Raw genomic sequence first — 27,361 nt, forward strand, 5'->3', positions numbered from 1 at the left:
CTCGATAAATATTGATTCCATCTGAATCTAAGTTTCTGACCTTCAGTCACATTTCTAACCTGCTCCTGAGATGCCCATGTAAGCCAGCGGAACAGCTATCCAAGACCACAGCACAATCAAAAAAAGCTCTGGCAGTTTCTGGAGAGATTCTGTGTCACTATTGTACATTATCGTGCAAATTGTACATACTGAGGCCTAGCCACACTCAAAGCAGTGCCTCAGCCCTTCGGAACAGGAGGCTCATGACTAGGGAAGGCTCTAACTTGTGGAGATCTGGAAACTCCACTGGTTAAGACAAGCAGTTCCATCATGTGAAGCACTAAAATATCTCTACTGAAGACAGTGAGGGAGGATGACAAATTCTGAGTTGACCAATTAGTCAAATTAATAAAGACAGTTTCTGGTGGCAGTATAAAACATGGGCAGGTTTTCCGAGTTAAAAATTTCTGTGTCTTAGAGCCCACATGAGTTTAGCGTCCATGGTGCCTGGGATGTCATGGACGCCTCCCCACATACACTGACTCTGAATTTGCAGTTGCCCCAAGGGAAGATCCACCCAGTTCTGTGCCTGTCCCCACCTGGCCCTGCTTCTCCCTGGATTCATCAAATATTTGACTTGTGTGGAGATCCCAGAAGCTTTGCAAAGTTAGGAGAAGACAGCATTTTGTGATTTTTGCCAGTCATTTCTGATGTCCCCTTTTCTTACATTTTAGATCACATTTTGCTAATACAGTGGACTTTACCTTCAAACTTGGAAATTCCTTCTTGCTTTATTACAGAGTAAGATTTCTCTCTTTTAATATCCATTTTTATTCTACAGGTGAGGAGAGGAAGCCAACAAAATATTCAAGTTACAATATGGAATTTGTCACTTCCTATATCCTAGAGCAATTTTCCATAATATTTTGATTTATGATAATCTGTAAATTGTTAGGACATCTTAGGGACTCTCTCTCATCCCATCCTGCCAGGAAGCTTTGCCTGCAGCCTGGCTTGCCCTAAGAATGCAGGTGCGTGGTGACACGTGTGTACACTCACACAACCATCCTTCAACTTTTTATTTATGGTTTAAAGTGGTCACAGGGATATAAGAAACCCTTGATATCCTAACAAACATGAAGGCGAGAACTGTGGTCTGCCTACATGAGGACCACCGTGAACTCTATTCCGCATCCAGCACCCCAGACCCCCTGGAAGCAAGGCCGAGCAATCTAATTTTTAAGAAGCTCACCTGGTGATTTGATGTCACATTACTTTGAGAACTTGCCCAGAGGTCTGCCTGTGTCCCACAGATGCACATAGGTGGACATGGGGTCGCCTGGTCTCTTATCGTCCAGCTGAGCAGGGGCTGGTCTGCTGTACCTCACATTCAGAAGCAAGTTTTGCCTCCAAGGAGGAAATTATTTTTGCCTGGGGTTCACATGGTATGGGAGCAGTATTCTGCTATTAAAAAATATTTTGGAAAGAAGGAGAAAGACCTGAGAAGTGACCACTGAACATACTCTTAAGATCTTGTTTATTATTTTTTGTATTGTACACTCAGATGGCAACTCTAGATTCTAGAGCTCTAGAATAATCTTGAGCAGCTCCCTAATTAATTCATGAATTCAGGCCATCACACAGCATAGTTTTATCCTTCTATTTATCCCACAGCAAAGTTTATTCTAAGACATCCCTATAGTTTGTAGGCTACTGATTACCATCACAGATAATCAAAATGTCTTTCCAGTAGTGCATCCAGATCCTCCTTGTGCATTGTAAATCCATTTCTTTAATCCTGTTAAATACTCTGAATTCCTCCATCAATACCTCAACTTCCTACTCATCTTCTCTCCATTTTTCTGGCAAAAGAACATCTGTTCATAAGTCAAATAATTTAGCAGTTAATAGGTAGAGCTACAACTTACAAATAATCTGTTCCAGTGCATTGACAGGGTAGCTCTGATGATGGATAAGATAATGTATGTGGCACAGGGACCTGGCATTAAGCAATATTGAATCACATAGTGAAAAGGTAATTCCGTCTCAATTATCTTTCAATCCTTCTGATTCCGTTTAGGGGAGTCTCTATTTCATGCTAGTGTGTCTTTAATGCCCCTCTAATGCTTACTAATCTCCCTACTGAACACATGAAGAACAGGCCTCAGAATCAGAGCCATCAACAAGACCAACATATCTAGGGAACGTTTATTAAGATCAATGAGTTTTCACTGTATTTGTTTTTGTGATTATCTTCTATTTACAGCAAGTGATCATCAATTTATGAGTTTATAGGTTTCAGAAGTTTCCCTTTAAATACATTTATTTTTTTAGTCTGAATTGCATAAGAAATTTTTTAAAAATCAGGTAGCATTTGACAGGCCTCATTATGACTTTTGACTTTTGTAGGCCCTAAGCACTTTGCATTTCTGAGTCTTTTCTGATATTTATGTATATGTACATATATATATACATACACACACATTCATTTCAATATATATTTATCTATCTATTTATTATATATTCTATATATTGTATATTGTGAATATATGGATATATATTATATATGTAACATTTTATGTATGTAACATTTTATGACTGCATTATTATGAAGATGAATGTAATCTTCAACTCTAAAAGTTCATTTTTTTTCTTCCTATTGAAAAAAAAAATAAAACATTTTCGTGGGCCTGGATACCATGTCTACCATGCCTAATGCCAGAGTGAGCCCCAGTATGTGATATAGCAAAGCTTAAAATACTAGTTCATCATGATTGAAGTTTGAGGTATACTAGTTTAATGCAACCCCCTCGTTTTACAAAAAAAAAAAAAAAAAAAATATATATATATATATATATATATATATATATATATATGACTTTTCAGGTTCTCAAACATTTGTGAAGCTCGGACTTTTCAGGTTCTCAAACACAAATGTTTGAGAACCTGAAAAGTCTTATAGTATGGTAGGATACACTCAGAACTACATCCAAATGTCAGTTCCCTGATCTTTCCACTTAATTACATGGCATTCTTCCTTGGACCCTCTCCTCCAAAAGCCTTTTCCTTATTCCATCTCCTTTTCATCATAATTAAGTCCTGGGTCCCTCCTTGACTCTAGCTGTCTGCTCAAGGCTGAGCATCTGTGTGCAGAAGTGACACCTGGTGGATCCTCTCTGCAGGCTGACCTTTGCCCTGGGATGCTGGTCAGTTCCTGATGATAGTCCTTGCTCCATAAAGGAGACCCACCTGAACCTCATTAAGAAAAAACACAAAGGATGTCAAAACCCAAGATAGATTTGGGCTTTCCTTTTTGGATGCAATTTTCTGAGCACAGTCTCATTATAATATGGGACACCTGAGTGACTCAGTGGTTGAGCATCTGCCTTTGGCTCAGGGCATGATCCTGGGGTCCTGGGATCGAGTCCCCACATCAGGCTCCCGCAGGGAGTCTGCTTCTCTCTCTGCCTATGTCTCTGCTTCTCTCTGTGTGCCTCTCTTGAATAAATAAATAAAATACATTTTTTTTTAAATTAGCAGCACTGGAAACTTGAGCTTGAGATAGGATACTTATATTTTAGATCAGTGCTTTCTAGGGTAGAATTTATAGATCAGATCAAAGATTTATTCCTTGGGCTGTCAACCTTTCATCTTACTTAGCACTTAAACAGTAGAACCTCAGTACCTCAGCTTCAGGCAACTGTTCTATTGACAATGCACTGTAGAAAACAATCCAATACAATTCTTAAGAGTCTCCTCTGGCAATCAGACTATCTCTTTCTTTGCTCATCCAAAGTGTATCTACACCTGAGAAAACTTTAAAAGGTATTTGTGGAAGTGCCTGAGTGGCTCAGTTGGTTAAGCATTCCCCTTAGGCTCAGGGGCTGATCTCAGGATCTGTGATAAGGGTTCTGGGATCGAGTCTCATGTCAGGCTTCCTGCTCAGTGAAGAGTCTGCTTCTCCCTCTGCCCCCCTCCCCACTGCTTTTACATGCACTTTCTCTCTCTCTCTCTCATAAATAAATAAATAAATAAATAAATAAATAAATAAATAAATAAATAAATAAAATCTTTAAAAATAATAATAATAAAAGGTATTTGTGTTTGAGAAAATAGAAACAGATCATTCGGGCAGCCCAGGTGGCTCAGAGGTTTTGCGCCACCTTCAGCCCAGGGTGTGATCCTGGAGACCCAGAATCGAGTCCTACATCGGGCTCCCTGCATGGAGCCTGCTTCTCCCTCTGCCTGCGTCTCTGCCTCTCTCTCTCTCTCTGTCTCTCATGAATTAATAAATAAAATCTTAAAAAAAAAAAAGAAAGAAAGAAACAGATCATTCCTGAGCATGCTTTTCTGTTTTTTTTCTTTTTTTTTTTTGTTTTTTTTTTTAGTTGTCAAATGATCCTTTATTGTAATATTTTCTGTTGAGGTTCTTAAATAGCTGGGCATTCCACTGTACCACTGTTGATATCATCTACGATATCATGAGGATGGTGGCCATCAACATTGCAGCCCTCTAACTGGGATGTTCCCAGGTTCTCTTCAGTGGATCCAGAGAGCTCTCTAGCTATAAAGACTGCTACCACATTTGTCAGGCAATGTTGACAATCTCATCGAAAGTGAGACTTCCACTGTGCTTGATGGTTTTTTGCTTCTTTCCGTCTCTGACTGCTTCCTGGCTCCTCTGATGATAGGGCAGAGGCAGAAGGTACCACTCTGTCTGAGCCTATCTATTCCAAATGGTCAGAATCACTGTCATTTTCAGACCCTTCTAGTTAATGTCATCACCATCCTTTTTGGGAGACAGACACAGGGTCCAGTCTTTGGGGCTAGGGCAGACATGGCACTGACTTCCCAGCTCATCAGTTCAGGTCAATGACTCTGATCTTGTTGGAGTGGAGTTTAGGTGACATGTCAAAGGCAGTTGCCAGATCAACTCAGAATACAGGATGACCAAGAAAGCTGCACCATGACCTCCTCTAAACCAGAAGTGAGAAGAGCCACCTCCAGCCATCTTTATCACTGTACCCCTGAAAAGTCCTGGCTTTTATGCCAGCTGATTTTATTGCTTATTATTATTCAGAATGCTTATGTGCCACAGGAAAGAAAACATTTAGCAAAATAGTTTTTTTTTTTTTTTTTTTTTTTTTTTTTTTACAGTGAAGATCTCTATTTTGAGGCTCAAGCAAAAAATAATTCTGGTCACTTGAGTGACAATGTAAGTGATCTTCAATCATGCACTCCCACAGGTTTATTGAGTCAAAGATTATCTGACTATATCTTTTAAATTTTTTTAAATTTATTTATTTATGATAGTCACAGAGAGAGAGAGAGAGAGAGGCAGAGACACAGGCAGAGGGAGAAGCAGGCTCCATGCACCGGGAGCCCGATGTGGGACTCAATCCCAGGTCCCCAGGATCGCGCCCCGGGCCAAAGGCAGGTGCCAAACCGCTGCGCCATCCAGGGATCCCTGACTATATCTTTTAAAAATATAATTCTAATGTCGAAAAAAGATCCTAGCATTTGGACACAACTCGTCTTGAACCCTACCTTTAGATGTACGAGCTCTGTAATCTTGAATAAGATATTTATTTTTTCTGAGTCTGCTACCTCATCTGCAAAATGGAGTTAATAATTCCTATTTAAGATGTTGTTTTGAAGATTAAATTATCTCCACAAATATTTATTGAACACCTCCTATGTGCCAGGCTCTTTTCTACAAATATCACAGTGAACAAAACTTAGGACTACTGTTCTTGTGCTACAGGTGATCTTGAATGAACTTCAATATTTCCTTCCGGGATCTTAAGTCATTCAAGCAGAGTATTGCCCAGGAGTAGATTAGAAGTGGATTTCTTGTACCTGTAATTCTAAAATAATTATTCCTCTCACTGCTACAGATTTTAGGTTATAATTGAGCTGCTAAAGATTACATACAGATTTAGCAGGACCATTTATAGATTTTTGGCATTTTCTTAGTTTATAAAACCTTAGCTACCTGCAGATCAATGTTATATTTGCTATAAATATTTTACACTATTTTTACTTTTATCAATATATCCTGTTTAACAGTAAACAGCATTTGCCTTACACATTTTTATAAAGGGAGATATATATTCTTTAATGCCTAAAAATTATGAATGATACATTGTTACCCTGAGATTTGCCACTGCCCAACTGCCACAGGCACAGCTAACCTCAGAAAGACCTTTTGTCATTGATTATGTCATTGATAGAACATGTAGCTCCTTTTTAGTGGTGATGATGCCATTAATGAAGTGATCTAGAAAGATCTTCATTTTTCAAAGAGATTTTCTGTCTGGCATCATCAAAGTACATCCTAACCCTTCCAGCTATGGTATCTGATAATCAGTTAAGTAGGCTAAGTAAAATAATGATAACTGAATAACTAAGATTATTCAGATTAGTTATTTGAATTTATATGACTTTGTAGAAAAGTGGATGATTATCTATTCAGTTGGGAACAATGGATAAAGAAGTAGAAATGTAAACACTTTTTAACATTAACAAGTCAAAAATGTATCATTGTTGTGGTTTTTTTTAAAGATTTTATTTTTTTATGCATGAGAGACATAGAGAGAGAGAGGCAGAGACACAGGCAGAGGGAGAAGCAGGCTCCATGCGGGGAGTGTCTCCAAGATGTGGGACTAGATTCCAGGTCTCCAAGATCCCACTCTGGGCTGAAGGCCGTGCTTAACCGCTGAGCCACCAGGGCTGCCCTCATTGTTGTTTTATAACCCACACAGGCCATCAGAGTCAGGACTATCTTCAGTGTAAATGTCTGATTTGCAAGGATTTTTTTTTCCCCTGTGTGAGATTTGACAAGAGTTGGCCTTATCATTAGCTATACATTTGAATTTTATACATGAATGCACCGTTGCAAAACTAGTGTTGGCATCTCAAATCGTTGGTGAAACTCCAGGCCAATGTCATCTGAGGTGACTAGATTACAGTGAAAAAAAAATAAAAACAATAAAATAGATTTTTAAAATACATACTGTCTCTGTATCAACACACATGTAAATTTTTCATGGTTCCCTTCAGAGCTAATTATACTGTTTTAAAACCACAATAGAGAAGCAAAGGATAAGGAAATATAAAGCTACCCAACTGTGGAATCACCCACCTGACATTCTAGGAATACCATGCTCTAATTACTAATATATTGGCAGTCAGCATAGTTATTTAAAGCAATGAACATTTAAAGCAAAGAATTTCCACTATCTTAGTATTTCTTTAAAAATCCTGCATTTTTTTTCTATAAATATAAACATGTTGCATCAAAGATGTTCACTTTAATATTGCCACCATGTCTTTTCCTGCCCAGGCCCACCTGCCGCTTGGTACCACGATACTTAATTAGAGTTTGAAAATTATAACATTCAATTTCCTGCATTTCCCTTGAACATGCAAACAATACAGTGAGAGCAGAGCAAAGATTCTTTCATGGCCATTAGGGAGGGACTAAGTAGAACTCAGACATACTTGTGGTTCAGTTCTCAGTTATGCCATCCTCTCTCTTGAGAAATTTCAATGTTGGAAGGTAAATCTATATCCTAACCCAGTTTCACCTAAGAAGATCTCTGTTCTTTAGATCTGTCCATTGAATTTCCACGCCAAGATGAGCTGACTTTCCTTTCTTCTTATCAAGTTTCATCCCCATCTTGGCCAACTGAACTGAACATGAGAGTGGCCCCTGGGTCCAAAAAACAAATGGGAAGCTCCCATCAAGTCTCTTAGCAATCTGTCTTCAAACATCATATCTAAATCCATGCTCTGCTGGTACAAACCAGTACATTCCTTCTGGAAGCTAATCTGGCATGATTTCCTAACCTGCTGCTGATACACGCATAATTTAGCATTATGCCTTTAACTATAAGAAAGTCATTTAACATTCACACAAAGAATTCTATAAAAGATTTTCATCAGGACATTTTTCATAAATGAAAAATTCAAAATCATTTACTAGTTAATGTCCAAAAAACAGGAATTGGTCAAATAAATTTTGGTATATCCAGTTTATCCATAAAATGGAATTTCAAGCAACTATGGTCAAGGTTAATATCTTAGAAGAATTTCTAAAATGACATATCAAAAATTCTCATGTTGGGGTGCCTGGGTAGCTCAGTTGGTTAAGCATATGACTCTTGGGGACTCCTGGATGGCCCAGCAGTTGAAGGTCTGCCTTCAGCTCAGGGCATGATCTGGGAGTCCCAGGATCGAGTCCCACATCAGGCTCCCTGCATGGAGCCTGCTCTTCCTTCTGTCTATGTCTCTGGCTCTCTCTTTCTGTGTCTCTCATAAATAAATAAATAAAATCTTTAAAAAAACATATGACTCTTGATTTTGACGCAGGTCATGATCTCAGGGTTGTGAGATCTAGCCCCTAGTCGGCCTCACATGCAGGGGGTAGAGCCTATTAAGATTCTCTCTCTCCCTCTCCCTTTGCCCACTCCCCAAAAATTCCTCATGCTACAGTCCCAAAACAAAACCATGCACAGTATGATCCTAACTATGTGTAAATAATACAAAAAGGAGGGGGGAAAAGACATCTACCAAAATATTAACAGTGGTTATTTTTATTTTCTTATGTTCCAATTTTTTTCCTATACATCCTCCAATATTATTTAAATTTACTGTAACAGTCATAAATACAATTAAATTTTAAAAATTCAGATACAGAAGGAAAATACCCATAGAGCGATCGATGCACCACACGTTTTCCTATCCATCCTACCTCTCAGGCAAGCCATATACAGCTACTCTCTGCTATGGCCCTTTTGCTAGGAATTTGCACTATCCATTCTCCTACTGGAGACAAAACAAGTGTTGAGGGGCGATGATAAGAATCTGTGTCACCTGCTCTCTGTTCTTTTTCAGCACACAACAGTTTTGCCCTTTATATTAATTGAGATGAGGACATCACACCACGCGTATCCCAGCAGGAGCAGCGGACTCGCCGCCATATGTACCTTCTCTGTTGGCTATATATTATGGTAAGGACAGTGCCTGCTGGGCTTTCGTATTGTATTAGATTTTGCACTGCTAAATTTGGGCACATATTTCATTATGGATATAATCACTAACAGATTCACACTGCGTGCCTCATTTGGTCCAGGACCTGGGCTTTGTCTCATTTCCCCAGATGCTTATATTTTTAGAAAGTAAATGCCAAACCTCACACAACAGGAATTTGTTGAACAATCCCATGTAAGCAATGGTTCTTCCAAGGCTACATTTTTCAACTCTTTTTCAAACTAAATGTTTTTCTTGGACAGTAGTTTTATTGCTTAAGGGCTTTTTGCTTGGAATTTTTTTGTTGTTGCTATTGTTGATGAACAAATGCAAATGAGGACAGAAGAAATGGCCTCTTGAGAGGAGTGACCTTAAACTTCACAGGAAACAAGTGAAAATGGACGTTCTACTGAATCAGTTTGGAATCTATCTTACAATTAGTCATTACACAAAGCAGGGATTTAAGTGTTTTATTTTTTTTTAATTGGAATAAATAAGTCACAAGAAATCTCCACTTGGTCTGTTGGGCATGAATAAGTCCCAAGTAGGTGATGCCACATTCATCTGATAACAGCACAGTTACCTGTTGAGTTTACTTCACATTAGTTTCAGATCTTACCATGTCTTAATATTTCAAAATTATTTAAGACAGAGAATTTCTTACTTCTCTTTAGAATTCCAAGTCCTCTTTGATGTATTAGTACACACAAAAGAGGTCCTCCCGCCAACATTTCTGACTCTTGGGACTCTCTTGTCCTGAGTTCTGGGTCGCCATCCCTTCCTTTAAACCTGAAGGACCGAATCATGTTCTTCCAAACATCCCAGAATGGTACTTAATCCCCCCAAAATCCCAGAGGTCTTTGGGAGTCCCAGGTTCCATGGACCGTTTTTGCTTTAGCCAGCCCAGAAATACAAAATAAAGGTCAGGACGGTACTTCACATACTTTGCGGGAATGATCACATAATGCCCCAGATCTGACCAGAAAGGAAATTTGTTTCTAGGAAGTCATACCTTGTGGCTGGATCTAAGGGGACATCCAGATGAAAGAGCCCAGAACAAACATGCAGTAATGCTCATTCTATCTGTCATTTCATCGACTAGTCAAAGACTGCTTGAGAGGCCTGGGGAACATTTGTTTTCCTCGTCATCTTCTAGATTTTTTGTTTCCACCTAAAATGTTAAGTATTGATTTTCCGTAATAGAAAAGATCCAAATGATCAGGGCTCACAGGTGAATCATGACTGAAATTATGTCTCAAAAGTGAGTATATGTACTTTATATATATAAATCTGATATTCAAATGACTCTTATCTTTCAGAAGAGTCATGTAGGGAGGCTATGAATTATTCCAGGAATGCATTCATTTTAAAATCAAAAATCATTAAAAATCAAATTCCCTCTTTGCCCCCAAAAATATAGTCTCATTACTTTGTGCTCATATTTGCTTACCTGTGGGAAAGGAAGCTTTTTACTCTGAGATCTCTGGGTGTATTTCTGTGAATTCATTTATATGCCATTAAATTATCTGAATCTTATAGAGCCCCAGAGGTTTCGGGAACTATATATTTTCCTATGGCTTTTCTTCCGTTGTGGGTACACTCACTCCACGTTCCAAAGAGACACATGGGAAATACCACATAGCCTTCATTATAGACCCCCAAGATCTCTCATTAAAATGAATCATTACTCATGCTCTTCATGCCAAGTGAGGCTTGCCAGCTCTGTGTACTCCCTAAGTAAACCAGAACTTGTTTGGACATGTATTTGAATTAACCAGCAAATTCTCTTAGATATGTTCTAAGAGAGCTTTCAAAGTAGACTTTTTCCTTTGGTGTTTTGCCCTAGGTTTTCATAGCTATGTCAAGAGCTAAACAGTGCCTCTCATATCATGTCATAGTATATAAATCCAAGAATTTTCATTGTTATCAAAAAGAGTACCTTTTGCTTCCCACCAGACTATCTCAGAGCCACCGTACCATTGATACAACAGTAGAAGGATCAGGATATGAAATCTTTTGGTAGTGTACCAGGATTGTAACTGGATATTCCAGAACCTCATGCCAAAATGGAAGAAAGCATTCCTCTTATCACATGCTAATTATAAAACAAATAGATCTCCCTGCCGTCCTCTGCATGGTAGAGCTGAATCTGTACCTCTGCATCTACTGCCCAAGACTGTCTATGCTTTGCTCTGATTCCCACTTGCTGTCCATTCCCAAATGTCTCCCTCCTCATCTGAACTTGTTCTCCTCCTAGATTTGGATAGCCAAAGTTGAGACATCATATGGGAGCTTTCACTCTAGACTGGAGCCCATTGAGTTGCCACCCTGAGTGGCTTCATTTCCCAACACCGATTTCAGTCCTCCCAAGCCAAGCATCAGAAGTCATCCAAGACACCTTTTCTGGCTCTTTCTCTCCCACCATATTTCTTCCACATACCCAGGGTTGGGAACACAAGCATTTCCCCATCCACTTATGGTGGGCTCTTAATACCTTTTCTGCATACCTCCCCTCCATCATCATTCCCCCACACATTATCTGTACCCTAGTTATGGAGTTTCCCCCTAAAACTGAGATGACCTGTATTATCTTATGCAGGATACAACACAGAGGTTTCTTTTCTTTCTCTCTTTTTTTTTTTTTTTAAGATTTTATTTATTCATGAGAGACACCGAGAAAGAGGCAGAGACACAGGAAGAGGGAGAAGCAGGCTCCTCACAGGGAACCGGATGCGGGACTTGATCCCCAGACCTGGGATCATGCCCTGAGCAGAAGGCAGATGCTCAACTGCTGAGCCACCCAGGCATCCCTAGATCCTCTTGGTTTCTAATGCAACTGTAATTATCAGGAATTGTAATATACTTGAATTCTTTTCAGTTCTGTGCCAAGTGTTTTTCAAATATTATGTTATTTAGCTCCCCAAATAACCCTTTGAGATAGGCATTTGGCCTATTTACAAATAAAGATACTAAAGCTTAGAGAGTATATGAATTGCTCAAGGAAAAGCCAAGTGTTCTTGTTGTTTCCAGATCTGGAATGCAAGCCCTGTGTGTGGCCACAGTCTATATAATTCAGTGTGCTCTCCACCACTTTCTTTTGGGTGAAGAGTACCTCTGTGGGTGAAGAGATGAAGTGTATGTTTAGTTTTTATTTTGTTTTGAAGCAATAACATCAGAAATAGCATGTCTAATAGTTAAGGCCACTTCCTGGGTTAGAATTCTGACCCCTTCATTTAACCTTTCTGAGGCCTAACTTACTTAGATTTAAAATAGAGACAAGGACATCAGAGGGCAGTTGTGAGGATTCAGTTACTGTATGTAGAACCCATAGAACAATGCCTGACACAGTGTAAAAAATTTCCATATTTACTTTTATTGGTAGTAGTAGTAGTATTAGTATTAGTTTTGATTTTTTTTTTTTTTAGATTTTTAATGTATTTATTCATGAGAGACACAGAGAGAGGCAGAGACACAGGCAGAGGGAGAAACAGGCTTCCCCACAGGGAGCCCGATGAAGGACTCGATCCCAGGACCCTGGGATCATGCTGAACCAAAGGTAGACGCTCAACCACTGAGCCACCCAAACATCCCAGTATGAGTATTTCTATACTTACTATTCTGAGGACAACAAATAGAGCACATAGTGTTTTCTTATCAAAGGTTTGAGAATTTTAGTCACAATGCTGTAAGCCTTTTAACTTTTACTTTTACTCTTTCTAACTCAGTCATACACTCTTCACTTTAAAAACCCAAAATAGCCCTAAAGGATATGAAAATATCATTTTTGTTTGCTTTTTAATTTTAAAAGGACCATCAGGAAATCTTGAAGGGGGACTGAGTAAAACAGAAAGCTTTAAGATCATGGAGTGTTGACTGCTGTCAGCCTCTGGTTGACAAATTCTGTAAGAGAAGCTATCCCTACTTTACCTATGCAGGACTCCTCCTGATGGCCAATCTGTTCTCTGACTGTGGCCCCTCAACACCTCCCATCATTGTCTCCCTGTAGTACTGGTGTTGCTCGCTGCTTTGCTTTTCAATCTAAAGGACGCAGAAAAAGGAAACCCATCCCTGATCTAGAAAATGTATATCCCCAAAGCTTCAGCAGTGGGTGTCCTCTGTGCTGAGAAGGATTTTTCCAGCCTCTGTCTGTCTGTCCATTCTCCCCTCCCCTGGTGGCTCTCATTCAGGAGACCCCACATGAGACCTCAGGACCCATGCATAATAACACAGGCTAACACTAAATGCGAGGTACAGTCAGGAACAAGAAGGCATTAGGGAAGAGGAGAAAGAGAATCGGAAGAGTGTCTTCTTATGGATAAACATTTCTTGTCACTACATTGAGCTTATTTAAATCAGAAGAGAGATTTCTGTTTTCTCTGGGCCCTAATGATTTTTGATAAATTTTGTATTCCAAAACTCCTTACCCCAAATGTGTCCATTGTGCAACTTCTCAAAACAGAAAATAAGACAAAGTAAAATCAAGATGAAGTGGGATCTTTCTCTTATGATATAGTCTTAAACTACCCTAAATCAGAGTTCTGTCTCACCAAACTTGATTCTACCTCGGCTATGCGATTGCAGATTATTTTTGTTTTCTTACTGAAACTTTTCTTTATTTCCTCAAGTTTGTGCTGGAAACAGAAGTTGTTTCATAAAATAGAGGGGGAAAAAATTCTTAAAAATAAGATTGTACTCAAATTTAAGAGTCTTGGAAAGAATTTTTAGCCATGAGCTAGTAAAATTTTTAGAATAAAATTTACATCCTCTTCACTAAAAAAAAAAGTGAAATTTTAGACCACATGTAGTCCCCCTACTTAATTGGATGCTTCTTCACCAGTTAAGCAAAACTGGCCAACAGGTAGTTGTTTTCTGACCAGCAGATGACATTCTCCTCTGTTCAACTTGAACCTTTCACTCTACCATAACTGCCTATCCTGATGACTTTTACATCTGTAACAGTACATTAAAGTTTTCCTGACTTCCTGGCAGTGGAGAATAGGGACCAAGCTGAAAGAGTCACATGGAATGTACCTCGAATTCTGAAGAGAGGTGCCTTTCTTGGGGCTTACAAAAGACAGCCCAAGCACTCTGTTCCCTTACACATCACCAAAGCCATCCACACTTTTTGCCATGCCTATCTTCCCAACCTTCCTTCTTTAGCCTGGCTAGGGAGGAGAGGGGTTTTGGAGTCTTGAGCTAAAGTCTAGGGGAGCCACTGGGGAAAGAAGTGCCTCCCAACATTCACCAAAGCCGATTATAAGAGGCTCCCAGAGAATCCCTGGCAAATATCAGGTATAAGATAGGAATCTAACTTGGGAAGCAGACTTGTTAACCTTTCTTTGCCTCCTGCCTGAGCAATGAAAAGAGCATTGAAGGCATATGGCAGGGTGGAGGGAGGAGCAGCTACAGAGCAGTCTATGACCACATCATTTCATGTGGCAAAGATGGGTGAGTTTCTTGTGGATCTGGTTTAACACTGAGGGAGAGTGCTCAGCTCGGGCTGTCTTAATGGTGGCCCACCCAAGAAGGCTAGCCCCTGGGCATGGGTTTCCATACAGCAGGAAATTGGAGTGTACTGCCATGAGCAGGAGCCAGTCTATATCCCACATGGGGAACCTCTGCAGTGGAGAAGCCCCTCAGAGACCCCTACAAACCTCACACATGTGTACAACATCCAAAAGTAGGAATGTGAACATCAGCCTCACAGCAGTTATCAGTGGAGACTAGGTATTACTAGAGGAAGAGGGGAAAGAAACCACTTGTATGGCCATGGGCAATGAAGTCAGGAAATGTTCACCCTCCTCCTATATCCCCTCCCTATCCCCAGTTAGGAAGGAGACATCCGAGAAGCAGGCTATGCCCTCCCATTCTACTTCAAGATGCTGAAGAAGGAGGCAGAACAAAAATGCAGACCTCCTCCCACTCAAGGCTCTGGCAATAATCCGAGTGTGCTCAATGCAGGCAGAAGGCCCATGTGTCAGAGTGGAGCAAGGGGAGAGTGCCTGGAGACCTCCCGGAGTGGAGGGAAGATTATGTACGCCTCATAGGCTATGTAAGGACAGTGACCTTAACTCATACTGAAATCAAGAGTTACTGGAAGGTTTCCAACAGAAAACTGACATAATCTGAGGCATTTTTAAAGGACCACTACAGTGACTATGTAGAGAATGGACTAGGGGCAAGGATAGAGCAGGAGAACAATTATGAGGCTATATCGTAATCCCTTCTAGTAGGCAGTGGCATGGCTGGGATGAAGGTGGTAGAAATGGCAATGTGAGAACTAGAAGGATTCTGGATATAGACAGAGCCAGTAGGATTTCCTACCTAATTTTGACCAAATCTAAGTTAAACTCTGGGCTCAGCCTTTTAATACCTTTTTAACTTGATATGGTAGGCAGAATAATAGTCCCAGAAATGACCCCATCCTAATCGCTAGAACTTGTGAATATGTCACTTTACATGATAAAAAGGACTTTGCAGATGTATTGCATTAAAGATCTTGGGGTGGGAAGGCTAGCCTGCATTATCCAAGTGGACCCAAGTCAATCCTTTGGTTTCCCTGCTGTGTTAGAGGGGAGCAGGACTGTGAGAGAAGGGCCAGATGGATGTTACAAGAAAAGGACCCAAAGCATCGCTGCCAGCTTTGAAGACAGAGGAAGGGAACCATGAGCCAGGAAATGTGAGCTGCTAGAGAAGTCAAGGAAACAATCCAGAAAGAATGCAACCCTGCCAACATCTTGATTATAGCCCTGTAAGACCTGTGTTGGACTTTAACCTACAGAACTGTAAGATAAATGTGTATTGTTTTCAGCCACAAAGTTTGCAGCAATGTGTTATAGCAGTAGTAGAATACTTATACACTTGGGCAAATCACTTAATCTCTGTTGGCCTCAGTTTCCCCATCTGAAAAAGAAGAGGGTCGTGATACTTAGGATTACTGTGAGAATCAGAAAAATGGGTGTAGGGGGTGCCTGGATGCCTCTGGCAGTTCAGTTTCGGACTCTTGATTTCGGCTCAGGTCATAATATCAGGGTTGTGAAATCCAGCCCCCCATTGGGCTCCATGCTGAATGGGGCACCTGTTTAAGAGTCTTAAGATTATCTCTGTCTCTCTGCCCCTCTCCCCACCCCCACACTCACATGAACTCTCTCTCTAAAAAGGAAGGAAGGAAGGAAGGAAGGAAGGAAGGAAGGAAGGAAGGAAGGAAGGAAGAGAGAGAGAGAGAGAGAGAGAAAGAAAGGAAGGAAGGAAGGAAGGAAGGAAGGAAGGAAGGAAGGAAGGAAGGAAGGAAGGAAGGAAGGAAGGAAGGAAGAAAAAGAAAGAAAGAAAGAAAGAAAGAAAGAAAGAAAGAAAGAAAGAAAGAAAGAAAGAAAGAAAGAAAGAAAGAAGGTGGGTGTAAAATGCTTTCCACATAATTGGTTCTAGGTTTGGTAACCATTGTTGTTGTTCTATTTATATGCTAATACTTAGACTTAAAGTAGCCCCTTTCTGCCTGTTTCTTCCCTCATTAACCTGTTGTGTCTGTTCTGGGAGGTGAAGGTCCAGATCCTTAAAGTCATATCATCTTCTGTTCAGTTCCCCTCTTTCCTTGCTTTGAGCAGATCACTTATCCTCTCTTAACCTCATTTTTACCACCTTTAAAATGGGAGTAGTGCTTGCACCATAGACTTGTTGTAAGGACTCACAATTATATGGGGCCCTCAGAAATGATCGTGTCTTTCCTTCCTCCCACCACAAAAATCCTGACTGTCTGAGGAGTGTATGGGAAAGTCCCATTTCTTTCTCTCTCTCATCCCCACAACCTTTATTTTCATTTTATCCTCTGCTCTTATGGATTCTGGTCTTGCTTCATGGGCTTCATGTCCCCTCACAACCTATTAAGAATGCTAACGAATTTTCTGAAAATTTCTTATGCTTCGAACATTAAGTTATTTCCCAAGCTCTGTTTTTCCCCTGAGAACCAAGAATGTCATTGCTTTCCCATTATTCTGATCTGCTTATTTTTACAAACATGTTGTTGAGATGAGTTGCTGTTTTCTCATCTTCTGGACAATGGAGGGCTTGCCAACTGAGAGCATGGCTTGTACTCAGCTCCTCAGAGTGCCCACTTGGGTGTTGATTAAATCAGTTTCTTAGATCTGCATCTGGACAGAAAAGGCTTGTGTGTATAATCCATCTCAGTTCCCAGTATTTATTATTCTGAGTTTTGTCTTCTACCCCCAACAGCTGGTTCTCAGACTTGCTGGGAGCACAGAAAGAACTAGAATTCCCCATATGCTGTTAACCATGCTTTCCCCCAAAATCATCTTCTGTGACCCTTCCCACACTTCCCAGCACTACATCCATACCAACACAACCATTTATTTTCCCTGTGGTCTTCTGGAATCACCAGTTTGATGCTCCTTGTGTCCTTGATGTTACTTGGTAATTTTACTTTGCATTTCCTCTAGCAGCTCTGCCTGCACCCCCTCCACCTCCAGCTCAAACTCCCTATTCCTCTCTCAGAAGACGACCTGACCTTGTATTTCACCAGAGACTGTAAAAGACTTTAAACAGGAACTTTTTCCATTTCTTCCTGCCAACATTCTTACTGTACCCACTCTCTGCTTATAACAATAGGGAAGAATTTCTATACCTTCCAACAGGTGACATCCCCCACCCCAGCTCTTCATCCAACATCATTCCATTCTCCTGGAACTTCAGTCCCACCAACAGGCCCTTCCTGTTGAATACTAGAACACTAGGATTAGCATCCTAATCCCACCTTAAACACAAATTACCCATCTGGTACCAGCCCCATTACATCTAGCAACTGCACGGTCTCCCTACTCACAGCCGAGCTTCTCTGAAGAGTTGTTTACACTGCCTCTAGTCCTGTTTACACACCAAGAGACAGGGCAGTATAGACACTAAGAGAATGGACTCATGAGCCATATTGCCTGAGAATGGATTCTGCTTCTACAATATGACTTTGGACTAGTTGCTCCATGGTGTAATTGTTAGGTTTTTTAGTAACTAAATGGAAATGAGACCACCAAGGCAAGTGAGGGTCCAAGAACAGATTTTATTGCAGGCACCCTCAGGCGAGGTTCCACGACTCACAGGGGAAAGAGAGTGAGTCGGGGAAGTCTCGCCAAGACAAGGTGGTAGGGGGTTTACATAACGTTGTAAGGCAGAACGGTTTCCTATTGGTCGGTTCATATGCAAAGGGAGGATTGCAAGCCGACCAGTCAGAGCGACTTTCACCATGCAAAGGAATGATTGCAATCCAACCAGTCAGAGTGACCCTCACTATGCAAAGGAAGGATTGCAATTCGACCAGTCAAAGGTGACTTCCTCCTCTGGGGTTTGAAGGGCATTGGGTTCGGTTGGGGAAGTCCAAAGGGGAGATGTAAGGGTCTACGTCAAGCTGTCAGTAGGTCATTGGTCCATTGACGTCCCAAGTGGAGGTGGTGACAGGAACCTCAGCCATTTTGGGGTATCCACCATCTTGAGGAGTTTCCCTTCCCGCCTGGCCCCAACAGTAATAAGAGCTTCTGCTTCATAGGGATGTTGTGATGATTAATGTAATATAATCTTCAGTGGATGTAAAGCCCAAGCATGGAGTGTGTACTGTTATCATTATGAACCCACTCCAATGGGAGTTAAGCTGCATTACTTAAGCAAAACATTTGTTGGGATTACCAGTGACTTCTATTTTGCTGAAGTCATTGAATGCTTTGTAGACCTCTCCTCCATTGATATTACAGCAGTTTTGATATTAAACTATGCCACTTCCTGAGCTACTCTTTTCTCAGACTTGGATGATGTCACAATCTCCCAATCTCCCTCCCCGTTCTCAAAATGATCCCTCATAGCATCGTCTGCAGGCTTTTCCCATTCTACCCAAACCCCTTTGCTGGAGTACTTTGGAGCCCAGGCATTGGTCTTCTTCCTTTTTTTAAGTTATTACTTTTAAATTTTATTGTGGAGAGAATACTCAACATGGGATTCACCTTCTTAACTGATGTCCTTTTCTTTTACTATCTACTGTCCCTAAGTAAACCCATCAACTCTGTTGTGTGATTTCTTCCATCCCAGATTCAGAGCTCAGAACTCTCTTCTGATACCTATTCATAAGCCTCTCATGCTTGCAATTGCACACCAAGCTCAAGCAGTTACCTGCTTTCCCAACTGTACCCCAAGATTGTATTCCCTGGGCATTGCCAGACACCCACATGTTCATGCCAGAAATCTATGAGACACCCACAACCCATCTTTCTAGAACCTTTTACAAACAGTCATTGACCAATTTCTGGCTTCTATAGTTCCAAAGTACTTAAAAAATCTTTGCCCTTTGCTCCCTCTCCACCATTAACACCATGGCCCCAGCTTCTGTTATCCCTCTCCTGAACCACTGCCCAAACTGCCATTCCCTCACTGCCATGCCTGTCTAGCTTGCAATATCCTTGGGAGATCCTTTAAAAGCACACATGACCACATCACTCCCTTGCTCAGAGAATATGGATGACTTCCCATTGCTTCTAGGAATAAAGTCCAAAAAGTTCCTTTGCATGGCTTCGGGGACCTGCACTATTTGACCCCCCTGACCTCTCTCTCTTCCTCATCCTCCTCTGTCCTCTTTGCTTGCCGGCTCCAACCATAGTGACCTTCTCTCTAATGGTCAAGAGCAATCTAAGTTTCTTCCAAGTTAAAAGCTCTCACCTTCCTCATACTCCACCCACCCTACCCCCAGTCTTGCCTCCATAATTATTTATTCTAAAGCCTCATCATTAGTTGGGTCTCAGCTCAACTATCTCTTTCTCAGGGAGGCCTTCTCTGACTCTCAGGATTTGGTTCAACCTCTCTATGGTACACCACTGTAGTGCCCTGTTCATTTTAAAAAGGAGTTGTAGTTATGTGGTTATTTGATTGATTTTTTTCAGTCTGCCCGCCCCCCCCCCCCGGGTCTCCCCCCTTCACTTTCTAGAGCAAGAGAAAAATCAGCAGTTGAATTGATCTTAAAGAAAATAAAGAGAGCTTCCCTGTCTACAGTTTTCTAAGGGTTAATACAAACACATTTCCGTTAGACATCATGTCAATCAAAACGTCAGAAAATATTCTTAAGATAGATTGCTTAATAAGAAAAATTGTGACAGTGTGTGAGTTTTAAAAGCAAGCAGATAAAGTAGGGAAAATTTAAATTATATATATATATATATATATATATATATATATATATATATATACACATACACACACACCTACCTTACACTTAGCTCAATGGTAACCATATAAAGTGGTTTACAATGTTCTTACCACCCATTTCTCTAATACTGAATTTCAGCTTGTCTCTTCTCCCGCCTGCTTGATTCACTGAAATTGCCAACTGAAGCTGATAGACTTGTAGAAAGAACCACGCAGACTGCACTCCTTGCCAGAGTGACATCCTATATGGGAAGTGACCCAGGTCATACAACAAAAACATTTTAAGTAGAAGAAAGATCTGTTTATTAGCCAAATTATAGCCTCTTCATTTCCCTGAAGTCAGCCTTCTCTGTGTCTTTGAGAGTATGGGAGCATTTGGCAGGTTCAGAACATATTCTCTGGAGGGGATTATGTGAATATCTTCACAGTGACCATCAGCTCTGCCCAGTCTCACCTTCCACAGCCTGCAGACGTTTGTGTCTCCCACAGCACCTAGCATTGCTGGTCTCCCAGGAGGCACAAAATAAACATTGATTGAAAATAAACAATTCAGATGAGAAGATATTTGTACCAGATTTGAGGGCTTTTTAAAGATTTATTTATTTATTTTTGGAGAGAGAGCGCACTTGAATGAGCATACACAGTGGGGGGCAGGGTGCAGAGAAAGAAGGAGAGAGAGTCTTCAGTGAAAAGGGGCTCAATCCCACAACCCCTGAGATCACAACCATAACAGAAACCAAGAGTCAGATGCCTAACCAACTGCACCACCCAGTTGCCCCAGTACTAGATTTGAGTTTATACCACAAGAGTGAAAAGACATCTACAGCCAAAATGATCTTTTGATTGAAATATAAAAGAAATGGCAAGAGAAATTTAGTCTAAGATAATGCAAATAATAATGCAAAACTTTGACTTTATATACACATTTAAGTAGACCCATTTCCCTAGTAATTTTCAAAGACAAGGAACTAGCGTGATTATTATCATAACATTTTAATTCTCCCTTAATATGAAAGATCTGGGTCAACGTAGACTCAGGACAAGATTCATTAACTGTCTCAAACAAGTGTTTGTGTCCCTACTCTGTGTGAGACATTGTGCTAAGTACAGGTGGTAAAACAATGTATTAAGCTTTGGCTCTGCCCTCAAGGAACTGACAGTCTGCTGAAGGATATAGAAAAATATAAAAGCAATTACCTTACAGTTGATACAGGTTGTTTCTAATAATAGAAATACAGAAGGCTCTGAAAGCTGAGAGGAACATTCCCTAACCAGACCCATAGGGTCATGAAAGGCCTTGAAAAGAAGTGACATGGGAGCTGGCCCTTGGGGATGAGTGTTAGCCATTTGAAGGGCCAGGGTAAAAGTGTCCCAGGCAGAAAAAAGAGATGGCCTGGAAGCAAGAGAGGGCAAATCATAGGCAAAGATGTTTAGTGCACTTGGAGCTGGCCATATCTTGCCCTCCTCCAATCTGGATGACCTGAAATCTACCTCTCTCCTTCCCACCAGAACTATTTTTATATTACGTCTCTACAACATCCTTCAACAAACAAACAACAAACAACCTGTTTTGTGTGTGTTCCTTTGGTTGGTTGGTTGGTTGGTTGGTTGGTTGGTTGGTTGGCTTGCCCATTTCCCATGATACCATGCTCTCTCTGATATCCTCACTTTCAGGAAGAACAGGGCCTTGGCAGGCCATGTTGATCTAGCCCTGCCCAAAATCAAACCCTCTTCGCTCCCTTTCTCCTGCTTTCTCCTGTCTCTTCTCCACCTCTTGGGCAGTGTTCTAAAATGCAAATCTGATCATGCCAATCCTCCCACTTAAAACCCTTCAATAGTTTGTTTTCTCCTGTTTGGGGTTTTTTCTTTTTGGGTAGCACTTTTATTTTTCCTTATGCCATGACGTATCCTTGGGCTGTGATATTCTCACATAACAGTAGAAAAATAAGATGTGTAAGTCATCCTTAAAAGCTGAGAAATAACTTACCAAAATCTTACGTAAATTAAGACAATGCATAAATTTACAGGTACAAATACACAAATTGTTTTGCAACCATAGTGAGTAGGTTAAGCCCCGTGCTATTCTGCTGAAAACACATTGGATAAGAAGGAAAATGGAGTCCGAAGGCTTGGATTAGCTGTTTCCTAGCTCTGCTGGAAGACTGTAAGAAAGAAGTGACAGTTCATTCATAAAGTCTTGCCAGCCTCTCGAGAAATCCAGGAATTGCCATTAGTACTCTGCAGATCTAATCAGGCCCCAGAGGAGTGAACAGCTCACACGAAATTGTCAGTTAGCCAAACACCATCACATCAGGCCAAGTCCCTTCCATAAACACATTACTCCTTGCCTCCCATTGTCACACAGATTCCCCAACTAAACGTATAAAGTTTAAACCAAACGTATGTACAGAATTTCAGAAAATGTATTTAAAAAAATAGCTAACTTGAGTACAATGCTGAACAGAGCTATTTGCCTTCCTGTCAGACGAGGACAGGTGTCTTTTTAAAAAGGCATGTTCCAGGTAGATAAGCCTAACATAAGATGTGTACAGGCAAACCTATACAAGTGAACTGACTTGTACAGGAAAGTGTATACCTGCAGCAGAGGGTTTCCACAGCCTGCAGACATTTGTATCTCCTGCAGTCCATTTAAAAGTATTTGCAATGGCAAACAGGCCAAACTCATTAGAGTTCTACTGGACAATCCACATCGGCTGGAAGGTCAAAAGAGTAGCCAGAGGCTGTAATTGCACTGAAAGGAGTGATACTTTTAATTTTCATTGTAATTGGCTCTGGGGCTGTGAGATCTGTGTTCTAAAGTCAGTAACACTGGGCTACTTGGTAATACCACTGGCCACGCAGTACACATTGTATTGACATCTGGGCCCTTCCCACATCCTATGGTTAAAGGCATTCTTGTGAGTGCCATGATTCCATGCCTAAGAAGGGTGGATTCTGGATCTCAGACCCTCTCATTTCCAGAGGCAAATGAGCTGGCCTCAGGAAGATCAATTCTATTCTCCGGAGAGGATGATAAGCAGTGGTACCTCCTGTTTGATGTCCAGGATAGGGTGGCACCACTTCTCCTGATGTCATGTACAATTTCCTTGTCTTCTATGGTAGTACAGTTATAACATCTTTTTCTCACGACCTTTAGAAATATTTTCAGCTAGCCGAGTTCAGAAATAAGCTAACAGGACTTGATGGGATGAGCCCTGGGTGTTATATGTTGGCAAATTGAATTTAAATAGAAAACATATTTTAAAATTTAAGTAAAATAAATTTTAAAAATTTAAAAAAAAAAGAGGGACACCTGGGTGGTTCAGCGGTTGAGCGTCTGCCTTTGGCTCAGGGCATGATCCCAGGGATCGAGTCCTGCATTGGGCTCCCTCCATGGGGTCTGCTTCTCCCTCTGTCTGTGTCTCTGCCTCTTTCTCTGTGTCTCTCATGAGTAAATAAGTAAAATATTTTTTAAAATAAAATAAAATAAAAAATAAAAAATTTTTAAAAATTTTTAAAAAGAAATAAGCTAAGAAGAACCAGGTGTAACCCTCATAAATGGGTTTTGTGTGGGTGACACAGTTACCCAGATCTGTACACCCAGTGCATATGACCAGGGGCATCCAGGGACAGCACAGTCAGAATAGCACCGTGCATAGCTGGGCTACTGGAGGTGTCAAACAGAACCTGTGACAGGTGGCCTTGAGCCTCAAGGGAGCTTCACTTAATAATAACATGGTACAGAAATCACTGCCAAATGTCAGATTCTCCATCTCACCCAGTAGGAAAAAGAGCCACACTCAATAGCTTTCTTTGGTGGCAGACACCTCTCTTGTTCTGGGTTCACCATCTATATGATTCTCCCTCTGCTCCATACCTACCATGACATCCTGTTGTTTTATGCAATAACAGAAGACAACCAGACACACTGATTATCATCTTTAGCAGAGACATCTTTCCTCATGCCTGAGCCACTGTTGAGCGAAAGAACAGGGACTTCTCGATTCTTCTTGATACTTTCATTTCCCACCTACACAGATGAAAAAGAACTGGCCTTGAGGAAGTGACAGCATTTGGAGAGCGTTTTACTGCTGAAACCCTTTAGTGGCCTCAAAAGTCCTATATAACCTCATCCTGCCCTTGCTTACTCACCCTCTTCCCTTCAGTCACACTGAACTTTTTTCCATCCTTCAGACGCACCATGCTCTCTCTTGCCCAAGACATTCATACTATGTCCTTCTTTCACCTTTCACCCTGTTGTCTGGCTTTCATTCCAGATGGCAAAATTCTAATGGTGGGAGCTATGCTTCTTGTTTTTAATATCCCTACCTCCTAGCAAAATGTTTGGCTCAAAAGCATGTGTTAAATACAGAGATGAGGGCTCCTGGGTGGCTCAGTCGGTTAAGTGTCTGCCTTCAGCTCAGGTCATAATCCCAGGGTGCTGGGATCATGTCACGCTCCCTGCACAGTGAAGAATCTGCTTCTCCCTCTCCCTCTGCCTGCCACTCCCCCCTGATTGTGTTCTCATGCCTCTTCTCTCTCTCTCTCTCTGACTCTCTCTCTCTGTCTAATAAGTAAATAAAGTCTTTTAAAAAAAGAGATAAATGACTAAGAAGAAACTGTAAGCAAACGTTAAGGTCTAGTGACCACAAGCTGGGTGATTTGTTCTCTTGGCTTCTATTGTCTTTGTGACGTGAAAGGGTTTTTTTGGTTTACTTTTTTTTTTTTTAAGGGAATAATACAATAAACCCATCACTACTACCCATCACCTAGCTTCAATAATTATCAATATATTGCCAAACTTGTTTCATTTACACCTATAACTTGTTAGATCTTTATAGATATATAATTTACATATAATCCAATGGTTTTTAAGAAATTCATGAGCTTGTGCAGCCTTCACACTTACTTATTCCAGAACATTTTTATCACCCCCAAAAGAATCCCTGTGCCCTTTAAGCAGTCACTCTCATTGTCTCCTCCCTGTAGCCTCCAGAAATGACTGCTCTATTTTCTCTTTACATGGATTTGCCTATTCTAGATATTTCATATAAATGGAACCATATAGTACGTGGCCTTTTGTGTCTGGTTTCTTTCACTCATCATGATGTTTTTAAGATTCATCCATGTTGTAGCATGTATTAGCACTACATTCCTTTTTATAGCCAAATAACATTCCATTGTATAGATACAGCACAATTTGTTTGGATATTTGGGGGTTATTTCTAGCTTTTTAGCTAAAGATGGAAATGTGAATGTATAAGGTATCCACATAGTTAAAAGGAGAAAGAGCTTACAGGGAGGCACAAAGATTTCAGGCCACGGAGAAACCTGGTTGAATTTGATACCACAAAACAATGCACTATCATATAATTTTATGGCACACAAAATCCTTTGCAGTGAGCTCTGCCTCTTCCACAGAATTCCATACACCAGTTCTACTAAACTTGTAGTTCCTTGAACTTGGTCTCACTCACTCCTTTTCTCTGTGGGGACCATTTGTTTCCAGGGCTTACCTCTGCTTGCCATCTATCTTTGAGTCTCTGATCAAATGTCACTTCACCCAGGAAACCATCCCTGACACTGTAGTTGGTGTTAGGTGCTCCTCTCAGGTATCCCCATGGCATCCCTAATCACCTCATCAGACAGCACTTAAAGCACTACTTTGAAATCTCACCCCTGTACCACCACTGGACTATAAGCTTGTGGGCAGGAACTACTAAGACATTCTCCAAATTATCCCCAACACCTAAGAGAGTGCCTGGTGCACAACTGGAGCCCAGTAAATTTTGAAGGAATGAATGAATGAATGATGCATGCTTTCAATACCATGAATCCATGAGGGTCAAAGATTGTAAGAACTGGAGCAGGACGACAATGTGGATCAGTTGCAACTCTTCCCAAACTAATTTTCACACCTTTAAAAATAGGTGAGAATGGGAATATTTGTCAAAACATATATTTGTATTTCTGAACAAGTTTCCTGTCAAAAGTAAATTTTTTCAGAAATATTAGCTTATCAATTCTCCCACTTTCTTTGTCTACATTTGCTGTTCCATTCTTGAATGAAGATTTCTAAAACAAAATTGAAAAGTGGCAAGAGGCAACTCACTCAGGTGAACACAGATAGTAAGAATAGAGTACTAGCCAGGATCTCAATATAATATAGCATTAGGAATAGCCTCTTAATTGATATTGAAGAGTGTTAAAGACTTTTTCCAAAAGAAAGAAAACTGTTAGTGATATACCTGCCCTATTACCATTAATTTTGTTAATTTTTTATTCTTTTTTGTTAACTCAATTACAATTTTGGCTGTGTATACTCCCCAAAATTATTAAATTATGAAAATCTGGATTTTTAATAGCATATTGGGTTAATAGGGATATTGCCTGAAATTGACCAAATAAATCCTTCTGTAAAATAATCACACAAAAAATACGTATGTTTAAAACATTGTATGCTCCAAGCTTTTGGATAAATATTCCTCTGAGGAAAGGACTGTGTAGAGAAAGAAATATCTGACACATACAAATTAAGTGAGGTTGATCTATTGAAATGTAGCTGGCAACAGTCCAGCTTCTTAGTTTGCTTTTAATAGTTTATTTCTAAGTGCATGCATCTTTAAACTAGCTATATAGCTTGTTTTTACAAGAGACAAATAGTGGGAGATGGCTCTAAATTGGCTCTTGCTTTGCAATCCAAAGTATATCTTAATGCAAGTTCCCCTGTGCTTATCTAATAATGAGGTTGGACAAGAATAATGCTGCCTTGGATTGCAATGTTGAAGGCATTCATTAAAGTTAATAATCAGTGCTCTTGCATAGAGGCTTTATGCCTAACATTGATCGGCTCTTTGTTGTGTGGAGTTTGCTTGCATTCAAGTAGTAAGAAGCTCACCACAAAGGCCATCAGGTAGGTTTCCATGGTAGCAGTCCTTCTTTTGTTATTCTCATTTGTAACATAGACACTATCCAAATACTCACCGTGTCACTGCTTAATGAAAAGAAATAGAATATTAATAATGCCAGTATAGTCAGGAAGATGGTCTTTGGGTGCGACAATGAGGGAGGGCATGCTGTCTCCTCAGGTTTTCTTTTAAGCAGCCATCCACTGTGTGAGACTAGTGTCCCTTTAATCTTATTACATTATGTCATATTAATG

The 27,361-nt window shown here is 40.5% G+C and overlaps 1 protein-coding gene across 11 annotated transcripts in view; it reads left to right on the forward strand.

The window, feature by feature from the left end:
• AIG1 (androgen induced 1) overlaps positions 1-27,361 on the forward strand; it is a 240,202-nt gene that overhangs the window by 182,065 nt on the left and 30,776 nt on the right. For 7 of the 11 annotated variants that reach the window (XR_007412383.1, XR_007412385.1, XM_025422441.3 and 4 more), the window contains one exon: positions 8,878-8,993. The exons of the other annotated variants lie outside the window; for them this stretch is intronic. Coding sequence is in view for 5 of the 7 variants with exons in the window: in XM_025422441.3 (XP_025278226.1) it covers positions 8,878-8,993 (116 nt within the window). In the remaining 2 variants the exon portion in view is untranslated. The remainder of the gene's footprint in view (positions 1-8,877; positions 8,994-27,361) is intronic. 11 annotated transcript variants of the gene reach the window in all.

The sequence above is a fragment of the Canis lupus genome, chromosome 1 (genome assembly GCF_003254725.2).
Source record: "Canis lupus dingo isolate Sandy chromosome 1, ASM325472v2, whole genome shotgun sequence".
NCBI classification, from domain to species: Eukaryota; Metazoa; Chordata; class Mammalia; order Carnivora; family Canidae; genus Canis; species Canis lupus.